Source organism: Camellia sinensis, chromosome 14 (assembly GCF_055761805.1).
Source record: "Camellia sinensis isolate YWXY chromosome 14, ASM5576180v1, whole genome shotgun sequence".
Taxonomy (NCBI): Eukaryota; Viridiplantae; Streptophyta; class Magnoliopsida; order Ericales; family Theaceae; genus Camellia; species Camellia sinensis.
Window position 1 is genome coordinate 66868964 of NC_138974.1, and position 25063 is coordinate 66894026.

At 31.9% G+C, this 25063-nt stretch overlaps 2 protein-coding genes across 3 annotated transcripts; both read left to right on the forward strand.

Moving 5' to 3' along the window:
• The first annotated feature begins 5672 nt into the window (after positions 1-5672).
• On the forward strand, positions 5673-10902 carry LOC114263756 (protein TOPLESS-RELATED PROTEIN 2). Of its 2 annotated transcripts, none has more exons than XM_082907022.1 (8): positions 5673-7106; positions 7207-7288; positions 7935-8221; positions 8908-9035; positions 9118-9352; positions 9472-9647; positions 10226-10489; positions 10689-10896. In XM_082907022.1, exons 3-6 carry the CDS (start codon positions 8180-8182, stop codon positions 9475-9477), a joined length of 411 nt encoding a protein of 136 aa, XP_082763148.1. In that variant the 5' UTR covers positions 5673-7106; positions 7207-7288; positions 7935-8179; the 3' UTR covers positions 9478-9647; positions 10226-10489; positions 10689-10896. The 2 variants fall into 2 exon arrangements, with proteins under 2 accessions (XP_082763148.1, XP_082763147.1); XM_082907021.1 differs by having other exon boundaries at positions 5693-7106; positions 9497-9647; positions 10689-10902.
• Positions 10903-14234: 3332 nt separating this feature from the next.
• Positions 14235-23999, forward strand: CYP707A2 (cytochrome P450, family 707, subfamily A, polypeptide 2). Its single transcript, XM_028236279.2, has 8 exons — positions 14235-14535; positions 14628-14949; positions 15055-15204; positions 15951-16205; positions 17717-17806; positions 18659-18844; positions 19942-20060; positions 23608-23999. The coding sequence occupies exons 1-8, from the start codon at positions 14321-14323 to the stop codon at positions 23705-23707; spliced, it is 1437 nt and encodes a 478-aa protein (XP_028092080.2). The 5' UTR covers positions 14235-14320; the 3' UTR covers positions 23708-23999.
• The last annotated feature ends 1064 nt before the right edge of the window (positions 24000-25063 follow it).

Sequence of the window (25063 nt, forward strand, 5' to 3'; positions counted from 1 at the left end):
CATGTTCTATTGACGAACCTAGCAGGCCATTGAAGGTTAATTCTTTGTAAAAAAAATAAACTAAAATAAAAATACTTATAATTGCCCAAATGATTATCATTTGACTTGGTAAATGTGAAAACTAAATATTATAAAATGCATAAAAGTATTATTAAAAAATACGTGAAAGTGCTTTGCAATGGGTTAAAATTGCCTTAAAACTCTATTTCTATATTTTCATTCCTTTTATCATGATTTTTCTTTCTTTTTTTTAATTTCAAAAAGCTAACGTAATAACATGTTTCTATCGAAGTTGAATTAAAATTTTCATTTATTTTATCACTGCAGATATTTTTGGTGATCAGCTGCAGCACGTCACATTTTAATATTTCTATTGAATTATTACAATTCAATTTCTTTTTGCGCAAAAAGTCCTTCCATCGCATGGGGATTGACTTCACGATCCCATCCCAATGCTGATCTGATCTCCCGTATCATTTCCTGCATTCACATCTGGGTCCCACTTCCTCACTGTCGCACTCAACTCCTGCCACGTGTCGTTGACAACTAAGCCACATAATCAACGCAATTTTATTTCCTCGTAAAGGATTGGTCCACGTCGGCAGATACTATCTACAAAACGTGCGGTGATCCCGAGAACGGGGTGTTTACGTGGGTCAATCAGAGACGTCCTCGTGTCCTGTAAAGGAATTTGGAAGGTCCATCTTGCAGATTTTCTTTCTTGCGACATTTTAAAATTCGGCGTACCAACAATGACGACTTTTACAATGGTACGGACATGCAAGACACAGGTGTGTGGTGGTGCGGGTTTGGCGGGAGGGACAGACAACACGTGCGGACGGTCGTGGCGGTGGTGGAGAGAGGTGGCGCAACCACCTGTGGTGGTGGTGTGAAGGACGGTACTGTGTGTAGCAAAGGCGGTTGGTTGGTCGCAGAGGAGATCTTTTGACGAGTGGTGGCTACACGTGTCAGATATTAAGAGTTGCTCACACCCTTATTTTCGTCATGCACGACGCTAAAAGTAGGAGGAGGTGAAGCCTAGATCAGATGGTGCAAGGAGCACCGTTAATTCTAATAACTCACCACTAATATTCCAATGCTTACATGCTAATGCTGACAGTGAAATCTCATTTGACAATTACATATTTAGTCAAAAAGTGATTATAATATATTACATCACTCTTTTTTTTTTTTTTTTCTACGTCTCTTCTCATGAAAAATTAAAAAGTTATTAAAATAATTTATTTCTAAAGGAGTCCTAAAATTCCATTTACTTAGATGAAAAATATTTTTTCAAAAATATTTTTATTTTTTTATTTTTTTATAGTTTGGTATAATGAAAAATATTTTCAATGATTACTGAAAAATAAATGTATTTACATAAAAAAATGTTTTTAACTTTTAAAAATTGAAAAATATTTTTCAAATTAAAATTTTATTAGTGTCGTGAGATTACCACCACTACCATCACCTTCACCACCTCCACCGCCACACAATCGTCGCCCCACAACCACCGCCACTACTATCTCTACCTCATTACTACACCACCACAGCACTATCGCCGTCACTACCACCACCACTGCAGCCCCACTACCGCTACTATTTAGATACATCTAAGTAAGATACATATAAAAAAGTAAAAAAGTTACTTAAAATTTTAAAATATTCACTAAAAAAAGCACGAAAATTAAAAAAAATTTTAAAAAAAATTTCTAAAAAATTAAATCTAAAAAATTGAAACCAAACATACTGATTATTATGGTGACATTAGCAATACTGTAGTTTGAATTTTTTTTAACATTTATAAATGAAAAACTCAATTTTTTTTAACATTTAAATTTTGTTTTTCATAGAGTATATTTTTTGCCAAATAAATGGAGCAAAAAAACACAAGATGATTTTCATTTTTTTTTTAATAAAAAAAGTTGAAAACCAAATAAATTGAACTAAAACACCCTAACAGCTTTGAAATACAGATCTTTTAATTAACATTGGTGGGAATGCTCTAAATAGTTATCGATTAATGAACTCAAAATAAATTTAACAAGTTAAAATTTTATTTTTTTTAAAAAAATTGCGTTACTTCGTTACATATAGTAGTTTACATCCTGTTTGAGAGAGAGAGAGAGAGAGAGAGAGAGAGAGAGAGAGAGAGAGAGAAAAGTGGGCATGGATGAAGGGGTATATGCCAAAAATAGCAAAGATTATAATTAGCAAGGAGTAACAATGATACATTCCTTAAAAGAAGGAATTCTAATGAATTCTAATCACATGAAAAATAAATAAATAAATAAAGATTGAGAGCATTAATGTCACGACCCAAACCCGCCCCTGTAGATTTAGTATCGTAATCGGCTAGTAATCCGTGGATTACTAAAGGCCTCTTAACAGATAAGCACATGATAAGGGGCTGCGGAAGCAATTATACAAAATAAATAAGGTCCAATGAGCTGTGATAACATACATGGAACAGAAGATTTCAAAACTTGGATATACATAAGCGTCTCGGTCGGAGGACACCAATATTTACAAAACATTTACAAAAGTGTAATTCCCAGGACCCGACTTTGCAAAACAGACAAAGACTAGCATAAGTACAAAAACAGCCATGTAACTAGACTTCGATCGGAACCTCCTTGGGAGGCACAACGGTTGGCTGACAAAAACAGAAATGAAGGCCGTCAACTCTGGCCCTGGTCACGCGCCGGCTCACCTATATATATAATATAAACTGTGAGCGAAAGCTCAATGAACAATAACAGAGTAAAGGGGTTTCAATGAATGAGTCCGTACAGATTTAGAAATCATAATTCAGTTTCGTATCAAATTCATAATTTGTCCAGATCGTATACAGAAATCAAGAGGTATGCTTAAGTTTATGTAATACATCCATTAGCATTAACAGAGCAGATACAGAACAGATGCAGACACGTGATGGTTACGAATAACCAGTTCCATAAAGGAACCTCCGGATCCGGGTAACAGAGAATAAACACGCTGAGCCCCATGATGGGGCCTCCGGTACGAGTAACAGAGTGCAGACAAATTAAGTTCCATGATGGAACCTCCGATACCGGGTAACAGCCAACAGATATCACATGATGCTAAGGATGTCACGAATACATATCAGAAATTGGACAATCATTCATTATACAGAACATAGCATTTAGAAAACAGTTCTTATTTCATCATACAGAAAATAAATAAGGTTGAACATAGCTTTACTATGTTATTACGCACAGTTGGCCTTGAGACAGATAGACGGAGCAAATTGGTCAAACGGTACGCGACACGTGACCTACATAACACATGACAGACACACACTTGAAACACACGTTCTAATTGTACATAACTTACTTCGTTGGCTCTTAGTGTGTTTCTACCCTTTAATCCTCATTATGAAGCCTTAAACATGGCCTAGGAATGTCTAGGATGGAATGAGGATGCAAGAATGCATTGGAAACATTTCTTCAAACTTGCCGAAAATAAGGTCCACGCTCGAGCGTGGATTTCCCCGCTCGAGCGGACATGCAGACAATGAAGCTCCGCTCGAGCGTGACTTTCCCCGCTCGAGCGGACTGTAAACTCTTTGAAAAAGTACTGGATGCATGATTTTCACGCTCCACGGGCGCTCGACCTACGCTCGAGCATGAGACTCAGAACCTCGCTAGAGCGTGAATTTCTTCGCTCGAGCGAACTGTAAAACACACAAACTTCTGGGTATATGCATTTCACACTTGAGCGTAAATCTCAACGCTCGAGCGGAGTGCATGTACTCAGAGTGCATGCTCGAGTGTAAAGTTCCACGCTCGAGCGTGGATCAAATTTTTAGAATATCCAGATTTGATCACCAAGCTCAAATTCAACCCCAAATGCAACAAACTCAATTTTCTGGGCCCAAAACTTGAGGAAATACATGAAAACTAATAAAACAACATGTTTTGAAGATCATTTTACAAAATCAAAGCCCAGAAGTATGCCAATTGAGCAACATTCAACTTGAAACTTGAAATTAATTCATGAACATAACATGAATGTACATTTTTGAGCTAAGGCTCTCCAAAACATGATCAAATGCTACTAAATAACATGAAACTCATTGTGTTTCCAAAATTAGAGTGAACTCAACACATGCATGAAGGAATTGTTGAAAATCAATCTTCAAAATGCTATGAAACATGCATACATGCATTCATGGATTGATCTACTTCTCTACTCCTTAAGCTTGATTCTCACATCTTATAGCTCAATTTACTTGAATTCATGCATGAACAACTTAAATCCACAATTAAAAGAATGAATTTCTTACCTTAAGTCTCGAATTTCTTTAAAAATAATGTAATTGTAGTGGTTGTCACAACGAGATGAAGTGGAGGTGGTGTTGTGGTGGAGGTGGGGATAGAGATGATGTGGTAATTTTACACAATACTAAAAAAAATGAAGGAAAAAAAAGAGTGTAACTTACTGCTACAATTTTTTGCAACAAAACATATGTTCATACTATTTTAAGGGACCAAAATTGACAATATGAGCGCCTTAAAAAATTGACAATATGACACTACAATATATAAGAGTTTAGAAATTAAATGTTTTGTTCTCTAAAAGTAAAAATTTTGTTGTGAAAGACATTTAGGGACCAATTTCAATCGTCATGAGAATAGTCGCTAAAAGATCATCCTAAAAAATCAAAAACAAGACGTTTAGCAACAAAATTCTGAAAATGTCACTAATAAATAAACTTTTAAAGACAAAATAATTTGGTCTAAAAATGATTTATTTTTTTAGACAAAAAAATTGGTCCCAAAAGAATAATAATTCATTATTAATGTCTAATTTTTGTTGCTAAAAATATAATGACGACACTTTTCATAACAAAATTATTTGGTCCCTAAAAAATCACTACAAGAAAATAGTGATTTAGGGACTAATATTTAGAGACCAACTAAATTTAGTCTCTAAAAACCATCATTTAGAGACCAAAATAAATTTGAAGAAAAAATTACACAAACACCGTATATTCTTTTATGATAGCCCAAAAAAAATTATTTGAAGACTTTTAGGGACCAAAAAAGTTAAAGTTTATGTTGATTTGATCACTTGACCCCGTATGTGAGGTAGGCAAAAAGCTAGAGACGAATTAATTTGGTTGCTAAAGGTCGTCAAATACGCGCTTCACTCGATTGATCCCTCCTTCAGTTGTCAAATACGTGCATTCTTAAGTTGGATTCCTTCCTTCACTACAATCGGTCTCAGTTAGGGCTCAATCAATCTCAGTTATTTCCTCTGTCTAGGACTCAATCAATCGATCTTCAGCTTCGATCGATCAATCGATCTTTGTGCTCAAAACAGTTAGGACTCAATCAATTGATCTTCAGCTTCGATCGATCTCAGCTAGGACTCAATCGATCTTCAGCTTCAATCCGAATCGATCTTTGTGCCGCCTCGTATCAGAATCGATCTTCACCTCATTTCTGAATCGATCTAAGTTCTTTGGCTTCAATCCGAAGGTAAATAGCGATTTGGTATGTTTTCAATCTCTTTCTCTCTGCACAGACACATCATATATACATGTACATATCTATATATATACTCCTTTGTATTCATTCAAATTGCTTGAATTTGAAATTCTGTATTCATTCAGAGCTATATAGGTACTTGATTTCATATATATATATATATATATTGTTGTACATGCATATGTATACTAGATTTTGTGCTTTTGATTTTGGTGGTGAAGATTCTTGCTATAATATGTGACTGTTAATGAACTGTGGAGAAAGATGCTATGATGTTACATACAAAAGCTGAATAATGAAAACAATGGCAAAAAATAAACAAAGCAGAACAAGTTCTACAATTATCACCAACTTTAATGAATTCTAAAGGAGTCCAGAAGTTTTTTTCTGTCAATAAAGGAAGAATGAGAATGAGAGATGGTTGATAGGTTAATTATATACACAAGGCATACAAGTTCCAATTGCAACCGCGAAGAGATGGTTGTTGAAAAGAAAAGAATGAGAGAGAACGGGTGTAATAATCCGAAACGTTAATTAGCCACCACATGCCATATTTTATGATAATCATGTGTTATAGGTTGCTAATGAGTATGTGAGTTTTACATGTTCCATGCTTGATAGGTTGCCTTTACTCCTACTAGTGTGGATATAATTTGTGCTAGTTGAAGTTTTGTTGTGTATTGTATGAGAACTTAATTGGTAATATAATAGCCTTATAGATTGTGTCTAAAACGAATAAATTTAGAAAATATCTAGGCAACTCCTGATCATGTTTGGTTGGGCATGGTTTTGTAAGCTCAATTGCATGTATTAGAATTTCATATTTCCGAACATGGTCCAGAAGGGTAGGAGCATGATTTATTTATCTCTTTATTTTTTTATGACCTTTCAATTGAAAGTGTGGAAGAATGTTTGTGAAGCAACTAGTCACTTCTGGCAAATCTTCTAGAAGGCCGACCACTGCATACAGAGATTCATATACCAGTCATGAGCAATAGGAAAGCCTAGGGAGAAAGCAAGACAAGATCGAAGAGCTTAGTGTGAAATGCTAAGGAAAGGAGCAAAGAAGGGATTATACGCTCTCCGTCTCTGTGAATAAAATTTAAGTTAAATTTTTTTCTCAATTTCCCTTGCCTTTTTTTTTTGTCCCTCTCTAAATTTCTATCTAAATCAATGACTTGAACACTGCTTAACTAAATTATGGAAAAATAAACATTTTCCTTTAAATTTTGGTGCATATACACCAAGGCTTGCCTTCCAATTTGCAAGAAAAGACCTTTTACAAACAAGAAAGGGATGCTTTTCCTGAAGTGCACATGAAATCTATTCAAAAACAATGTAAAGAAGTCAAGAAATCTACATTGCTCCCCTCTCTCTTTTGTCTCTACACAGAATCAGATTCCATATAACCAAACACATCTACTTTAATCATGAGCCAGCTTGCGATCCTTCCCATATTCTCAAAATCCCATCATTTCATTAATTACCTTCATTTATATATATATATATATATGGGTTTTTCCATAGTCTACTCGAGCTTGATCATTTTATTCTCAAACATTGCCTCTCACCACCTTGATGACAGAGAAGGTAATTTTCTCTTGAACCAAACACTGTGAATTTTCTCTATCTTAATCTCTAGGAAAAAAGAGTCCTTGTTTCATGTCTCATTTCTCCATAAATATGACAGTTGTGTTGCATGGTGATGAGAATCAATATGGATTGCAATGGTTGTTGCAAGAAAGTAAGGAGAGCCCTGCTTAGTATGCAAGGTAAGGCTATATATTATATAAGATAAAATACACCTTTAATGCTTTGATCATGAGTTTTAATTTTGTCAATTTTGTCTCTTTTTTAATTTTAGTTTGATTAATCTAATTTCAAACATATTGTCTAAATAACTAACAAAATGATAATATAATACAATTATAGTCTCTAAAATATGCATTGTGTGTTATTTTGAACTCTAATATTTTTAATTTTGTTAATTTAGTCAATAAACAGACAAAACATAGCCTTACAATGTATAAGATTAAAATTGACATAATTAAAATCAAAGTGGCAGGAAACACATAACTTGGGAATCATAGGTGAATTTTTATTATTTTTCCATTACTGATATAGATCACTATTTGAAATTAGAGCAGTTGACTCAAATTAAAAAAATTCAAAGACAAAATTGATAAGATTTAAAATTTAAATGATCAAAGAGACGAGCTTTCTATTATTCACACACCATGAAAATTTGTGTGAGTTGAGACAAAGTGTGATGTGCAAATAGAAGTATCCCAAACAGACACCAAAGGCGTAGTTTAACCCTACATGAATTCTTATCTATGTTTACATATTTACAATATTTTACACTTTTTTTATATTTTTTTATATTTATAATTTTTTTTTGTTTTTGCGTGGTTGGAGAGTTGAAAACACATTTGATAGATGAGAAGCAGTGCATGGTAAGTGTGTGTGGAAAGTTCATCCCACAAGATGTGGCAATCAAGATAAGGAAGAAGACTAACCGCAGAGTAGAGATATTGGATATCCAAGACTTCAATGTCATCAATGAAGTTCATGATCAAAGGCCCTTGATTCATACATGGAATCACTTGTCCAACCACAACCAATTTGGAACTTGTATAAAATGAGAGAGAGGGAGAGAGACAATGAGGGATGTCCATTGTACTGAGAATCCAGTTGAAGTTAAGGTAGTGTTTGATTTACTTGAATGAAATAGAAATGATCATTGTATTATAATATTTAAACTTCTGGACTCCTTTAGAATTCATTAAAGTTGGTGATAATTGTAGAACTTGTTCTGCTTTGTGTATATAATTCTTTTCTGTCAACTTTAATGAATTCTTATATGCCTTGTGTATAAGAATTCTTATATGCCTTGGTGTATATAATTCTTATATGCCTTGTGTATATAATTCCTTTCTGTCAACTTTAATGAATTCTAAAGGAGTCCAAAACTTGGCTAATCATGTGATTGGCGGACCTTGTATGCCCTGTGTATATTCCGTGTCTTTTTCTGTCAATAAAGGAAGAATGACGACTTGGTTGCCTTCATGGTTTTGACAGATTGATGCTCATACTGGTAATGTTAGAACTCCTTAGTTCTTTTTTCTTTTTCTAATTCAGAATAACCCTTATTCATCTTTTATATTAATGAATTATTACTTCGTTTCAAATGTTTTGGAATTAGAAACTTTCTTGCATGTTTGAACTATTTTACAATGCTATTCCAATTTGTTCTGTAACATCTGTTATCTATCTGAAAATATGAGGAATGTCACACTCAAATCCTCACTTTATGAGTGGTGTTCTACGCGGTCGTTAGACTTTTCCAATCTGTTTCTTATAATTAAGGATCTTTCTTTTTCTCTATCAGTTCATCTTTTCGACGGGTATTGATGGGAAGATTAAGGCATGGTTGTATAATAATTTGGGTTCAAGAGTTGATTATGATGCCCCAGGACATTCTTGCACAACAATGGCTTACAGTGCTGATGGGACAAGGTATATATAGGATAGGCTGTTAATTCACAAGAGGATCTGTGCTTCATTTGCATCTTTTCTGATCATGTTGAAAACTCTGTAGGTTGTTCTCATGTGGGACTAGCAAGGAAGGAGAATCATACATTGTAGAATGGAATGAAAGTGAAGGAGCTGTCAAGCGGACATATCATGGTCTTGGGAAGCAGTCTGTTGGGGTTGTGCAATTTGATACAACAAAAAACAGATTTCTGGCTGCTGGTGACGAGTTTGTAATCAAATTTTGGGACATGGATAATGTTAACCTCTTGACAACTACTGATGCAGAGGGTGGATTACCGGTAATAATCAAATTGCATCTCTTTTAGATTTGTTTCCCATCTTTCTAGATTACCGGTAATGATAAAACTAGAGGTTAATACTGGAGGATTTATGATTGAATTGGAATGCTTATGTATAGATATGATTGAAGAGTTAATCAACAGGGGACAGCAGGTTGATGCGGTCCACTTTACTTTCGAAGTTGGTCTTGAGGGCAAGTTCCCCCCTGTTCCACTGCTGAAGGCTTTCCTAAATGATGCCAAAAAGGCTGCAGATTCCATTTTGGAGGATCCTAACAATTCTGATCGAGCTGCGGTGTTTATTTATTTTGTTCTTCATGACTTTTTTTTTTTGTTGTATTGGTTTATATGCCTATAACTGTATGTTACAAAAGCAAATTCCGTATATCATTTCCAGTTTTTTCTTCTTTGTGTTGCATGTGATATGCCTCTGCCTTCAACCCCCAACACACACACACACACACACACACACACACGCATTTGCTATGTTTCTGTACTAGTGGTGCATGGACATTTAGTTTAATTTTTTTGAGTAGCATATCTTTTTCAATCTGTGTGCAATTTCTATGTCCTGTTGACTGGCACCAAGTCTTGATCCACCACTACCTGAAAAATTTCAAAATATGATTTAATAATATGTTGTTCATGCAAAGGGAGGAGAAATATTTTCCACTGCACAAAGTTTCTCTGTTGAGAGAGAACTTGCATTTATGATTCTTGGATTCCTCACAATAGATGGATTATATCTCCCTATTTGCATTAAATGTCCTTACGGTGCTCGATCTTGTTCCTCACCAAAGGGTCCTAATCTTGTTCTCTTTTATTAAAGGGGTTACATGCTCTAAAACGCTGGTAATTCTTTTTATTTCGCAGCATCTTGCTGCACGCAAGGAGCAGTCTGCACTCCGGGCTGTCATCAAGTGCGTTGAAGAGTACAAACTTGAGGCCGAATTCCCTTCAAAAAAATTCAGGAAGCGCCTTGACCAATTAGAGAAATCCAAGACTGAGAAGAAAAAGCCAGCTGCTGTCCCTGCCAACAAAAGAACACGAGTGAACAGTGGTGGCCCAATGCCACCAGCAAAGGCTGGCCGCTCTATAAATGCTTAGATTATGATAACCTTATTGTGTTGATTCTAGGTGACACACTTTCTTGTTTTGTTGATTCTTATTATAGTTGATTCTTATTATAGCTCACTACTACTCCAAGTACACTAAGATAACGTGTTTTTTCATTATTTGTAACTTATTTGATTATGAATGACTATTGATTATTTAATGAGGTTATGTTGTGTTGATTCTTATTATTTGATTTTTGTTTTTGAATTTTGGATTGCAGGGATGTCCAAAGGGTGTCACACCTAAGTACAGCTTGAAGCCTCTTGTGCCAAGGCTGTCTGATATAAAGCCTGATATTGATGTTGAGAAAATGTTTTTTTAGAGATTCTCTTTGAAGAAACTATTGCTATTCTTCACTTAAACTGTTACTACTTTGATTTGAATTTGGAAACTTTCAGTTTTAATTTTTGTAAAATTTTACTTTCTATATACTCATTATGGTTTGGGAATAGAGTGCGTTTGATATGTGAATGTCAATTTTTTTTAATATGATTTGATGACATTTAATTTTGTGCATTTTAAGCTATGAGATTAAATGATTACAAAATTTTAATTTTGATTTTTAGCGACGAAAATATGTTGTAGAGAAAGTTATGTCTTTTAGCGACCAAATATCATTGTCGTTAAAAATGTCATTATTTTGTTTTTTGCGACCAAATTGGGACATTTTAGGACGAAGTATTAGCGACCAAATGTTTAGTCTTGTAAAATTAAACATTTTGTGACAATATAAAATTGGTCGCTAATTGTCATTTTTAGTGACATTTTCAAAAATTTGTCACTAAAGACTTTCCTAGACGCATTTTTAGTGACTGTTTTAGTGACGGAATTAATTTTGTCACAAAAACTATTTGGAGACCAAAATAATAGTTTTAGGGACCAAAATAATTGGTCGCCAAAAGTCTTATATGTTGTAGTGAATTATTTTATTTCTAAATTTTGATTTCTAAAACTTTAATCTTATATAGTGTGAACTCCATAAAAAATGAAAATAAAAATTAAAAAAACTTCTTACATTAGTTCAGTCAAGCAAACGCACCTTAGGATATATATTGAATCTATATATGTTTTGTAGTTGACTGGATGTATCTTGTCACCCTTACGGTATGGTATATGTGTACCAAATAGTACACTAAATTGAAATCAAGTTTGTCCTGATTAAGTAACTTTGTGGGAGATATTTGTTTTGGTGATGAATTGTCTCCGGCTCACATGCGTAGGCATTCAATACTTTGAATTTAAAAAATTAAAAAAATAATAATAATATATATATATATATATTTAATTCTGGAACAAAGCTATGATACTCTTCAGATAAAGTATTGAGTATCAATTTATTTAAGGAAGAATTACATATAGGTAGGAGTTAAGGAAAAAAAAATTACAAACACAGGAGTATAAGTGTGTCTGTAGTGGGGTGCAAATAAAAGGCTGCACCTCTTCATGTATCGGTAATTTTTTTTCTCAATTGTCACCTACATATAATCCTCCTTTATTTAAAAGTTAAATTTTTGGACTAATAATGATTTAACATCGTATTAGAGTAACCTTTCAGAAAATTCTGAGACAAGCTTTGTCATTTTTATCATTACCCATTTCATTTTTTTCTATCTTCATCAATTTTATTTTCTAAATTTGTTTGTCTCTAATCGTGCCAGGCAAATTAATACGTAAAGGGAAGTGTTTGTTTATACATTGTCGGGATCATTTTTGGGGTACCATAATAGAGATAATGCAATATAAATTTGTTAATTTTTAATATGGTAGAAGATTTCAGCAGCTGTCATTTGTGAAGAATAGCAGATTCCATGCATATGTAGACATATATTATTTGATCAACAATGATAGAAACCACTAATTTTGGAGCTCTAAAAAGACCACTAATGATATGGCACTCAATAAAAAAAGAAAAAAAATATAACACCAAGGCCAAAACATCAAATCATTCCTGGTGAGACCCACTGCCACATCATTAGTGATAGCACTAATTAGTGCTCTCACTCATTTTCCTTATTTGATAGCTACAAACAGTTAATGTCAAATTTTAATGATAGATTATAGGAGGAGGATCCTTTTCGATCACTGTTTTGAACTAGATGGAAATTTTTTGCCTGTAGAGTCCACTGCTAGTCTCGTTTTGATAATTCAAACTGTTTATTTTATTGAGTTTTTCGTATATTTTATCCATACAAAAAATTAGATCGATTCAATAACTGTAACTAGTTCAATTTATCACATTTTTTACAAAAAAAAAAATGTACAATTTATTTTTCTCATCTTTTTTTTTTTTGGAAAAATGAGATAAATTAAATTAGTTACAGTTATATGATCGATTTAATTTTTTTTATAAATTAAATACACAAAAAATTTGACAAAATAAACTGTTTAAATTATTAAAACGGAACTCATAATAAACTCCACGTCCCAAAACAAACCCATCCAATCTAAAATAATGACTGAAAGGATCCACCTCCTAAATTATAACTCCATGAAGTGAAACAAATTAGTGATGGTTAAAATGATTATCATTTCACCACCGTTGGATTACTTTCCAGAGAGAGTCTATTATTCCGTGAACAATGAATGTGTACGTAGGGTATTGTTAAAAAGTAATACTACATGCTTAAAAAAAAATTATTGAGAAAAATTAGCATGTTATTTAGATTTATTTTAAGGAGATCGATTCTTTTCAATTCAAAATTTAGATTGGAAAGCGTTGTTTGGGCCATTGGGGTTTACCACTTGTTCAGTTTTGATGATTCAACAAAATCAAATATATGAAATTTCTAACAAAATGTACAGTTCGAATCATCAAAATAATATTTGTGGTGAGCCTCCCACAAAGCAGGGCCAAAGAGCGCTCTTCAATTCAAAATTTAAACCGATGGGAATCCTCTAACTATAGATCCACAATATACACTAGCTAAGAGCCCATTTGGAAAGTGTCTTTTTAATGATTTTTCAGTTAAAATGTGAAAAGAAAAATATATATATTTGAAAATATAATTTTTTAACTTTTTATAGAAAAAAAACTTATAAAAAGTAGAATAAGGAATATTTTTTAAAAAAATTTATATAAATTGAATTTTTTTTCTTTACTTTTTGACTTTTTAAATAATTTTAATTTTTTTTTATTAAAACCAACATTTCGCAAACAAGGATCTAAATCTCAACTTTACATGTTTATTTGTGGTAAATTTCTGAACACGTGGAGATTTTCTGATGGGGGGTTGGCCAACAAAAGGACCATCCTATCTTTCAATTTTATTTATTTATTTACGATATTTTTGTGAGGTGCTACGAAATGATGCCCCCAACCTCCACTGGTCTGGTTAAAAAAATATATTAAAAAAAAAAAAAAAAAAAAAATTTGTTATAGATCTCAAATTTTCTATTAAATAAATGATTAAATATCTCATATGGATGTTTGATTATTTAGGTCTCGTTTGAGAATTGTCTGTTTTAGCCTAAAAGTCAAAAACATTAAAAAAATCTATAATCTATATTAAAAAGTCAAATATTTTCTTTTTTTTCTATTTTTTACATGTCTTTTCGTAAAAAACTAAAAAATTATTCCAAATATACTAATTTTTTTCCCTTATATTTTAACAAAAAAAAATTAAAAAATTATTAAAATAACATATTTCTAAACAAGACCTAATAAAAAATTTAATATTCCTACCATTACTTAAAAAAAAAAAAAAAAAAAACTCCACCGGTGCACCAACCCATCTCCCCTATATAAATGCCCCCAATGACTCACCATTAACGTTCATTCCCATTAAAACTCCAACTTTATCAAACTCTCTATTACCACCTCTTTCTAGCCAAGTCTCTACCACCACCATCACCATGCAGTCTCTCTTCACACCATCCTATGCCCCCTCATCTTCTCTTCTTTTTGTTTCTATATTCTGTTTCTTGTTCCTCTTCTTCTTCTTCCTCCGGTGGCGCCACCCCAAAGACAAGCGTTTGCCACCAGGCTCAATGGGTTGGCCTTACATAGGAGAGACCCTCAAGCTCTACACTGAAAACCCAAATTCCTTCTTTTCCAACAGACAAAAAAGGTAAACAATTATATCTCAAGACCCGAATATACCTCTCTTTTTTTTTTTTCTTTTTTTTTTTTCAGTTTTTGAATTATGGTTATGTGCTGTAGATATGGAGATATATTCAAGACCCACATATTGGGATGTCCTTGTGTGATGATTTCAAGCCCTGAAGCTGCCAAGCTTGTTCTAGTGAGCCAAGCTCATTTGTTTAAACCAACATATCCACCAAGTAAAGAGAAAATGATAGGACCAGAGGCTCTGTTTTTTCATCAAGGGGCTTACCATTCAAGGCTCAAGAAGTTGGTTCAGGCCGCTTTTCTTCCCTCTGCAATCAAAGGATCGGTCTCGGTGATTGAGAAAATTGTTCTTGATTTTCTTCCAACTTGGGAACATAAAACAACTGTCAACACTTTACAGGAGATGAAGAGGGTAGGTAAAAGCTATTTGTTTCATAAACTTGAATTGAATTGGATTCAAAATCAAGAATACTAATAAGGGTTGTTTTTGTTTTTTGTTTTTTTGGGTGTGTTATAGTATGCTTTTGATGTGGCAATGATTTCAGCCTTCGGCAACAGCCGAGACTTGGAGATGGAAGGAATCAAAAACTTGTATCATGCCTTGGAGAAGGGATACAATTCCATGCCTTTAAATCTCCCGGGAACTCCCTTTCACAAAGCAATGAAGGTGTATACGTGTTAAAATTTTAAATTTAAAATAAAAAAAAAAGATTTAACATGCTTTTAGTGATTAGGTCTCGTTTAATAACATTACTTTTTAGGTTAAAAGTTAAAAACTCACTAAAAAAAAATTGAAAAGTTAACAATTTATACTAAAAAGTCATAGATTCTTTTTTTCACTACTTTTCTGGACATATTTTCGTAAAAAATTAAAAACTCATCGTAATATACTAATTTTTTTTATCTTATATTTTAATTAAAAATTCAAAAAATTACTAAAATAATCTGTTTCAAACGGGCGGAGTAGAAATTAAAGTGGATCCACACATCTTCTAAGGCAGATCACACCAGTGTTCATTCTGCACACTAATGGCTTTAGTACAATCCTTTTCAATCACATGAGTACAACTTACAAAACAGTTTCAATTTTTCAGTTTCACACAATTCTATTACTGATTTACACAACCACAGTAGTGAAAAAAACACCCCTTTTTTTTCAACTATAAGGATTAGGAGGAGTCTGTATTTCAGGAAATATCACAACCTCATCATAATTTGTTTTGTGTTCATTCAGCTAGGTACTTTAAGCCCCACATTGCTTTGAACAAATATCAGTAATCTTTTGTCTTCAAATACTTACATAGCACGATAATAAGGTGATATACGTATAAGTAGAATACAACATAGTATATGTCGGTTTATTGAAATATTTTCTAAATGGGTTTTTTTTTTCTTTGATTTTGATTTTCACAGGCAAGGAAGCTTCTGAATGAGAATCTGAGAAAATTGATACAAAAGAAAAGAGAAAGTGGGAGAGAAACTGGAGGACTGTTGGGGATATTACTGGGATCAGAAGAAGACCGGAAGAAGCTTAATCATCTAACTGACGCTCAAATTGCTGATAATATTATTGGAGTTATATTTGCTGCTCATGATACCACTGCTAGTGTTCTAACATGGGTTCTCAAGTACTTGCATGACAATAGGGACCTCTTGGATTCTGTTGCAGTAATCACTTTAATCCTTCATTTTTGTTATGTTAATTTATTATATATATATTTAGGCCTCATTTAGTATTTGGGATAACTTTTTAATTTTTTTACGAAAAGATGTGTAAAAAGTAAAGAAAAAATGAAATCTTTGACTTTTTTATATAAGTTATTGATTTTTTGATTTTTTTAGTAATTTTTTGACTTTTAGGCTAAAAAGACAAATTTCCAAACGAGGCCTTAGGCATCGTTTGGTATGGATTATTTTAGTAATTTTTTAACTTTTTACCAAAAGATATTTAGAAAAATAAAGAGAATGATGTGATAATTTATAATAATTTTTTATTTTATTATTATTATTTTTTTTTTTTTGACTAAAACATGTTGTCCAAAGGAGGCCTTAATGATGAATTTGTTATGATGTTTCAAAGAATTAATTGTCTGTTGTTTCTAGAACTTTATTCTATCACATGTATTTACTGTGATATTTATTTATTTTCTTGGCTGAGATTATTCCTTTTTTAATATTTTAGTAAGTATAAAAATACAAATTTTTTTAAATCACACATAATACGGTATTGTTAGCATTGTATTGGTGCTTCTAGACTAAAGATTATTCCTTTTTTAACATTGTAAGTATAAAAGTGCGAAATTTTTTTAAAGAACACATGACACAGGACACATAATACGGTATTGACAGCACTATTGGTACTTCTCTAGAATAAATGTAGAGCTTTAGTGGTTTGTAGTTGAAATTTGAGATAAAAAAATTAAGTATTTGGAAAAAAAAAAAAATTAACTTTTTACTAAAAAAATATATAAAAAAAAAAGTGTAAAAAAATTGAAGAATGGGAATTGACTTTTGAATTTTTTTGGTATGATTTTTTGGCCTTTTAGCTTTTCTAGGTTTGCATTTGGGAAGAAAAAATTTTAATTAAAAAATTAAAAAATCATTAAAAAAGTCAAAATACGATTTAAAAAAATCAAAAATTCTTTTCAGTCTCTCTATTTTTTAAAAAAAAATACTTCATTTTTATTTATTTTTTTACTTTATATTTTAATGAAAAAGTCAAAAAAATCACTAAAAGGTCACTTTCTAAATGAATACATAATGATTTTTTTGACTTTTTAACTAATTTAGGGGTTGTTTGGGGTGTCCTAAATAAGTGTACTTTTTGTCTTTTTGGACTAAAAAATTGAGGAAAAAAATATAGATGTTTGGGTTAACTTTTTAACTTTTTATAGAAAAATGTGTATTAAAAAATTAAATAAATTAGTGTGTAAGGAAAAATTAGAATTGGGAATTGTGCAGCCGTAATTTTTTACTTTTGATGAATAGTAATAATTTTTTAACTTTTTTGCAAGTTGCCAAACTTGGCCTTAAAGTCTCTTTCATACTAATCCCCATTTGTTTCATTCTAATTCTAAAATGTGTGAAATTGATGCTATTTATTATATTCCCTAGAGTAAATATGGAATTTTTATTTATTTTTTAGTTTGCGTAAAAGTGTTAGCCATAAATTGTTGCAGAAGGAACAAGACGAAATTCGACGCAGAATAATCGAAGCCGACCGTGGACTTACGTGGGATGATACTCGTAGCATGCCTTTGACTACCCGGGTAATCATCCTTCAAAATTAAATAATTTAAGATTTTTATGCATAAAATTGATATTTAATAACGTGACATTTTTATAATTTTAAACTACAATAATAAGTACCTTTTTTACTTCAAATGAAAAACAGTAACCTTACATATATGTATATATATATTTATAAAAATTTAATTTATATAATTTTACCCTTCAAAATATTTACATGTATTTCTTTGATACAATGACTATTTAAAGAGGAAATCATCATGGATATCCTCATTGGCCGGTCTCATTATTTTTATTGTAGGTGAATATTGTTGTGCTCATATTTTATTTTATTTTTGGTTTAATTCTGTAAAAATGTTGTTGGTGTAGAAATCAAACACAAGATTAAAAAAAGTACACTGTGTAGTTGAAACTAATTCTATTTATTTGGCAACAGTTAAAAATGTTATTTTTTTTATAAAAAAAAAAACTTGGATTTTAGTGAAATATTTTTAAAAAATTTGTGTCACAACATTTTAGTTTTCGAGTACTTCTAATTTAAAAGGATCTAAAAAATAATTAAAATTCAACTAAAGATAAAAACAAAAGAATCAACTTAAAATAATAATAATAACAATAATAATAATAATAATAAAATTGGTCACATCTTCTTTAATTTTTAAGATCCTCTTATCTAAGTATCTAAAAGTGAAATTTTTAAATTTTTTAATAAAAATTCACATGTCAACCAAAAATAACTAAAAATGTAATTGCCAAACTCCTACTAGGTGTGGTGTTAACCCAACATTTTTATTAATTATTACGTGAATATACATAGATTTTTTCCCCCATAATTTGAAATGAAAGTGTGTATGGATCTGATCTGATGACAGGTGATACAAGAGACTCTAAGAACAGCAAGTATATTATCATTCACATTCAGGGAAGCAGTTGAGGACATAGAATTTGAAGGCTATTTAATCCCAAGAGGTTGGAAGGTTCTTCCTCTCTTCAGAACCATTCATCATTCTGAAGATTTCTTTCCTCATCCCCAAAGATTCGACCCTTCAAGATTTGAGGTAATTAACTCCTCCATCTCCACCAAATTAAAAAAAAAAATCAGCTTGTTTGGTTTGGATTGGATGTTTAGGATTCACTTTTCAAAAAATTGAAATATTTTGATATTTTTTTTTTACTAATTTTTTTTTAATATTCAAAGTAATTTTTTTAATTTTTAAATACACTTAACATAAATACGCTTAAAAAGTATAATATTTGTGAAAAAAATCTTTAGAAAATTCCCTAAATACCAAAAATATATAATAAAAAAAGGGTAAATTACATATACCCCTTGAGGTTTAGCAAAATTACAGATACCCCCCTGAGGTTTGAGAAATTACAGATACCCCTGAAGGTACTATTTGCATAAAAAATTAGGGGGCAAATTGTTATGAAAATATAAACCTCATAGGACAATTTGTTATGAAAATATAAACCTCAAAGGAGTATTTATAATTTCTAAAACCTCAGGGGTATCTGTAATTTAACTAAACCTCGAGAGAGGTATATGTAATTTGCCCATAAAAAAAATTGCGAGAATTGAATATATTTTTTGTATTATTGTATATTTATTAATTTTTTAAAATATTTTTTTACAAATATTTTACTTTTAAGATATAAGTAAAAAAATTATTTAAAATTTTAAAAATATTCACTAAAAATAAAAAACTAAATTTTTAAAAAATTAAATCCAAAAATTAAAATGAAACACGTGTATTTTTCCAAGTTCTGTGACACAGACACTGAGACCACGATTTATGAAGTGGGTCTTTGTACTAGTACTAGTGTGTTTATTCTATCTTGTTTTGGCATAAATGTAAGGTTTATATCATGAATGGGTTGTAGATTTATATTATATGTTTGGTACAGTCCTTTTCAAATTTGTATTATGAATGTATCTTGTGTATTTTAGACGTTGAGATCATATGAAATCTTTGGAGTTTCAGATCTCGTGAGCTGGTTTTTGTAGGGTAGTAACAGAGAGAAAGAGAAAGAGGGAGAGAGTGTCAATACAAGTATTGTTTTTTTTTTTATTTGAAGGTGGATTGGATGAGATTGAAAGAGAGAGATGATGTGATGAGATGAGATTGTATGTTTGTTGTGTGTGATGGTGCAGGTGCCACCGAGACCAAACACGTACATGCCATTTGGGAATGGGGTGCACTCTTGTCCAGGCAGTGAGCTGGCTAAGCTTGAAATGCTCCTCCTCCTCCACCACCTCACCACTTCTTACAGGTCCCCTCCTCCCCCTCTCGCTCTCTCTCTCTCTCTCTCTCTCTCTCTATATATATATATATATATTGTGTTATTATATTTATATGCTGGTTTTTCAAATATTGACAATCATAGATCCTTATATAGTGAGAATAAAAATTGGTGTTTATTGCTTCATAGTCAATACAATTGGTTCATAACTGATACAATTGATTTGACATCTATTTCTTTTTCACCACTAGTGATTTTAAAATTTTACCCATGAGTGTTGTTTTGTTTTTCAATATATAATTTTTGAAAAGTTCATGATATATCATTAAGAAGGGTGTCGGGTGACTATTATATAGAGGTCACAATAGTCTCTATTATATAGTGAAATAAACTCATTTTAGAGCTTATTTTGATAAATTGAACTGTTCATATTTTATAATACATTAAGTAAAACATGTCTATAAAAAATTAAGTTAATTGAATATTGTTAACCCTTTCATCAACCCACATTTGTATTCATTTTGAGTCTTATTTGGTACAATGTATTGTTAATTTTTTTTTTATTTCTTTCCTATTATATTGTAAAATATGTATATATATATGAGGTTTTATTTTTGTATTCTAGGAAAGATCCTGTGTTCCGCAGGCATTGGAAGTGGTCCATAGGGGTCCACAATGAACAAAGAGAATGACTCGATCAGATTTATCCCTTTTTTTCTCCATAGAGAAGAAGAGAGGAGGAAAATGCGAAACACCAAAAATAGTTCATAATAGTCAACAAAACAAAACTCCCCACATCTTCACACACGTGGCATGCGTGCACCATTTCATGCATAGAAAACACTATTTTTTCTTTACTCTTTTGAAAGAGTTTCCTTTCGTGCTTGTCTTGACTATCTAAAAATAGCTATAATTTCCGATATGCATCACATATTTATAATGATCCAAAAACTGATTTATTTATTTTATATAGGATAAATTACAAATATACCCTTAAAGGTTTGATAAAAATATGAATCATCTCTCGTAGTTTTGAATATTACATTCCACCCTTTGAGATTTCTAATTTCATAACAAATCGCTCCTTTTATTAATAAATCATCAAGTCAATTAACAGTTTTTAATGATATTAAAATATGTTTCAATTAATAATTTAGATAATTTTATTATTACATAGGAGAGCAATTATGAATTTTATTTTTTTAATTAATTCTGTTAAATAAAAAATTCTAATAAGAGGATATTTGTAATTTTTCAAACCACAGAGAGCCATCTATATTTTAAGCAAACCTCAGGGAATGTATTTATAATTTACCCTTTTATATATATATATACATATATGAAGAACCATCTAGAATGCTAAAACAGTGAAATTTTAAATTAATAATACTATAATGATTAAATTTATGTACTAAATTTTGAATACCATTTAATTTGTCACATTATGTTGTATATGAAAATTATTTTGGTATAATATTACTACATATATTTATGTATACATTTTGATTTATATTTCAAAAACCAATACATATATTTATGTATACATTTTGATTTATATTTCAAAAACCAACACTCTGTTTTCTTTCTAATATCTAAAAGTAAAGAAAATATTAAATTCAATCAAGTTTATCAATAAATTCCTTGTTTATAATCCACCAATGATCAAATATCACATCAGCTAAATTCTACATGAAAATCAGAATGAGTTCTTTGAATCATATTCCAACATTTACACCGAGAAATTCAAACATGAAACGAACAAATATTACAACAAACCAAAAATTTCATGTTTTAGTCAATATACAAAAAGAAGTCAACTTCTGTTAATCAATTCACTACGTTTGAGATGTGTGTCACTTCGTTTGAGATGTGTGTTGACTTTTTGACTTTTTAATTTTTTTAATTATTTTAACTTAGAACTAAAAAGTGTCGTTTAAGATAGGTTTTTTAGCTTTTTTAACTTTTGTGAGAAAAAAAATAAAATGATTATAATTGCGATATGACATTTTGTCTTATTAAAATAAAAAATTATTTTATCTTTTTGTGACTATTTTAATCAAAAAAAATCTTATTTCAACTTGCGGACTAGTCATTTATCAATAGTTTAAAAAGTTAAATGTTATATCAAATCTTTCACTCACAAAAAGCAGCTTTTTTATTTATTTATTTATAATTTTTCAATCACATTAGAAAGGCACTAAAAAAAAAACAAAACAAAAAATTACTTAAAGAACCAACCTATATAGCCCCATAAATTCATGTGACAAACGGACAAGGTGAGCGGTAGGGTACACAACTTGTAAGGTAGATAGTAAGTACTTGATCAATAACTACTGGGCTTCAAAAAATATCACGCTTCACACTAAGAGTCTAACCTCCTCAGCTTCAATATCTATCACAAGGTCCCCCCCTCCCCCCAAGGGATACTGTCTTCTAACACTAACCATCCGATGTCGCGACACATTTTGCCAACCATGCAGTATTCTCTTGATCACGGGGCATCAGACGGTCAGATTGCCTGCTGTCAAAAAACAGAAACAAGAATTATAAGATTAGTGAAGAGGGCTGGAACAAAAGAAAACAGGCTATGTTAAACACCACAACTTTGTTCTGCACATTTTAGGCCACAACAACACAAGTAGTACCACATAGCAATGCTCTGCTAAAAATATTCACCACTTGTTTCATCTTTTCTTTAGCTACACAAAATGTTTTTCTTTTGAAGAAATCTATGATGAATGCAGACGTTATATCATTTTCCTATTATTTAAGTAAAACATAAAAGGACATATCGAAATGGACAAGAAACAAGAGAGAGAGAGAGAGAGAGAGAGAGAGAGAGAGAGAGCTGACTTGGGGTCGATTTCATACATACGTACATTTCAGCTGTCAACTTATTTGGTGTATAAAAATATTTTGTAAACAAATGACAACAAAAATAAAGAAACATGTTTAGTGAGTTGCTATCGAGTTGGTGGTCCGAGTGTCCCAAGGCAGCCTAAGTGCCACCGGAAGGTGGCTAGAGGTCACAGGTAGTGAAGGGCTAGTCACCAAAAGGTGATCAGAGCTCATTGGATCTTGCAAACCGTTTGTTGTAAAGTGGCTGGAGGTCGCCGGAGGCGGCTGCTCGGCTAGAGCTGGCGGCTAGTCAGTTGGAGATTGGTGGTGGGCAATGGCCAAAAGTGATGGGAGAGGGAGGAGAGAATGAAAATTTGTTTGAAAACAACTGAAAATCACTTTTTTTATTTTCAAAATTCTAGAAAATTTTGGAATCAATTTTACTTTCTAAAAAACAAAAATAACATACGAAACAAGTTTTTGTTTTCAATTTCCAAAATGAAAATGAAAACAGAAAACAAGAGACGAAACTGTTACCAAATGAGGCCCACTATACCAATAACTAGAGAGGACGTTCAGGTACTCTAAATTGACAATTATTGGCTTAAATTGTAAGATTCATGCATGAGTCATGCTAATGTGTAAAGTGTAAAAATGTGTGTTTTGACTAATGTATGAATGCTCCATGTAAAATGTTACTGAAACTTGATTTCAACATTCTGGTGTGTTGGCTTCACAGATGGGAAGTCATCGGAGACGAAGATGGCGTACAGTACGGCCCTTTCCCTGTACCTAAAGGAGGCTTGCCCGTAAGGGTATATCAAAGGGTCAAGAGGTGATCATCCATCCTACCAAGTTCATGATCTAAACATCCATCAAAACCAATCGAAACGTTTGGTTTTTGGGGGGGAAGAGGGGAAGTGCAAAAGCATGCACCCAATTTGAGATCAATGTTTTTTTCATTTTTGATTTGTCAAATTTATTGAACAGAATGCCCCCTGCCTTATGTACGCAGTGCAAGCTTTTATAGTTTGTTTTTAAGGTATGGAGGGTGTGTCCCTGTGATCTGTCTGTGCTTATACTATGCACATGTAAAGCAACTTTGTTTTATTAATCACGCTTTGTTATTAATGTGTTTATGTTTAGGTGATGGCATGTAAATGTTTTAGTGTTTTGCGCGGATTAGGAAAGATAACAAAAAAGCCAACAACTTTTTATCATGAAATGAATCAGACTCATAGCCAATGATTTTAATGGCCATTTTTTATTGTGTTGTCGTTTTCATTTTTGTGCAAAAGCAGTTCTCTAAAATTCGAAAATAACTATTTGATATTTCCTAAAAAGTGATTTGTTTATAAAAATAAATACAACAAACATGTTTTCTGTGTTTTTTTAAAAACAGAAAGTAAAAAATGAAAACACAACCAAGTTCAATGTTTTTGAGGATCAAATATGTGTGGTTTGATATGTGGATGAAATCTACTTAAATGGTTCGTTAGTGAAAGCTAACCTATTGAGGCCAGGTACTGTTAACGTTCGAAGAAATTTGGATAGTGTCTACACGTGGCACGATTGGGTGGTGCACACTAGAATGCCACGTTAGTTAATGTCGCTGCACAATTTAGTAGGGTCAGAACCAAGTGGTTATGGACATAGGATAACGCTTTGCATAAGACACAATAGATTCACAAATTCAAATTCAAAAAGATTCCCTGATTAAACGAATGAAAATACTGTAGTGCATAATTGACTGATTCCAATCACAAAAAATAGTAAAGAAAAACAATCAAGCACACAGAACACAAGATATACGAGATTCAAGAATGCGTCTATGTCCTCAGAGAGAAGGGGATCAAATTCACCAATCATTTGCCACTCTCAATAAATTTCAAAACCAATCAGGACTGGTTGTTGGGTCCTGAGCTTGTCCACAAAATATATGCATCCAATGATAAGTTGGAAATTTTGGAATCAATTGTCAACTTGGGGATTAGTTTGAAAGCAAAAGTAATGAAGCAGAAATGAGGAGCATTTCTGAACACAGTAATTGGAGAAATAAAATATGAAATGTGTGACTGCATGGAAAGAGATAGAGAAGTTTTCTAAGCAACACAAGCCACTATCAAAAGATGTTTCAAATGGTCACTTTTGCACGTCACGTGCCCTTCTCACAAAGGAAGAAAACCTTGATGCTG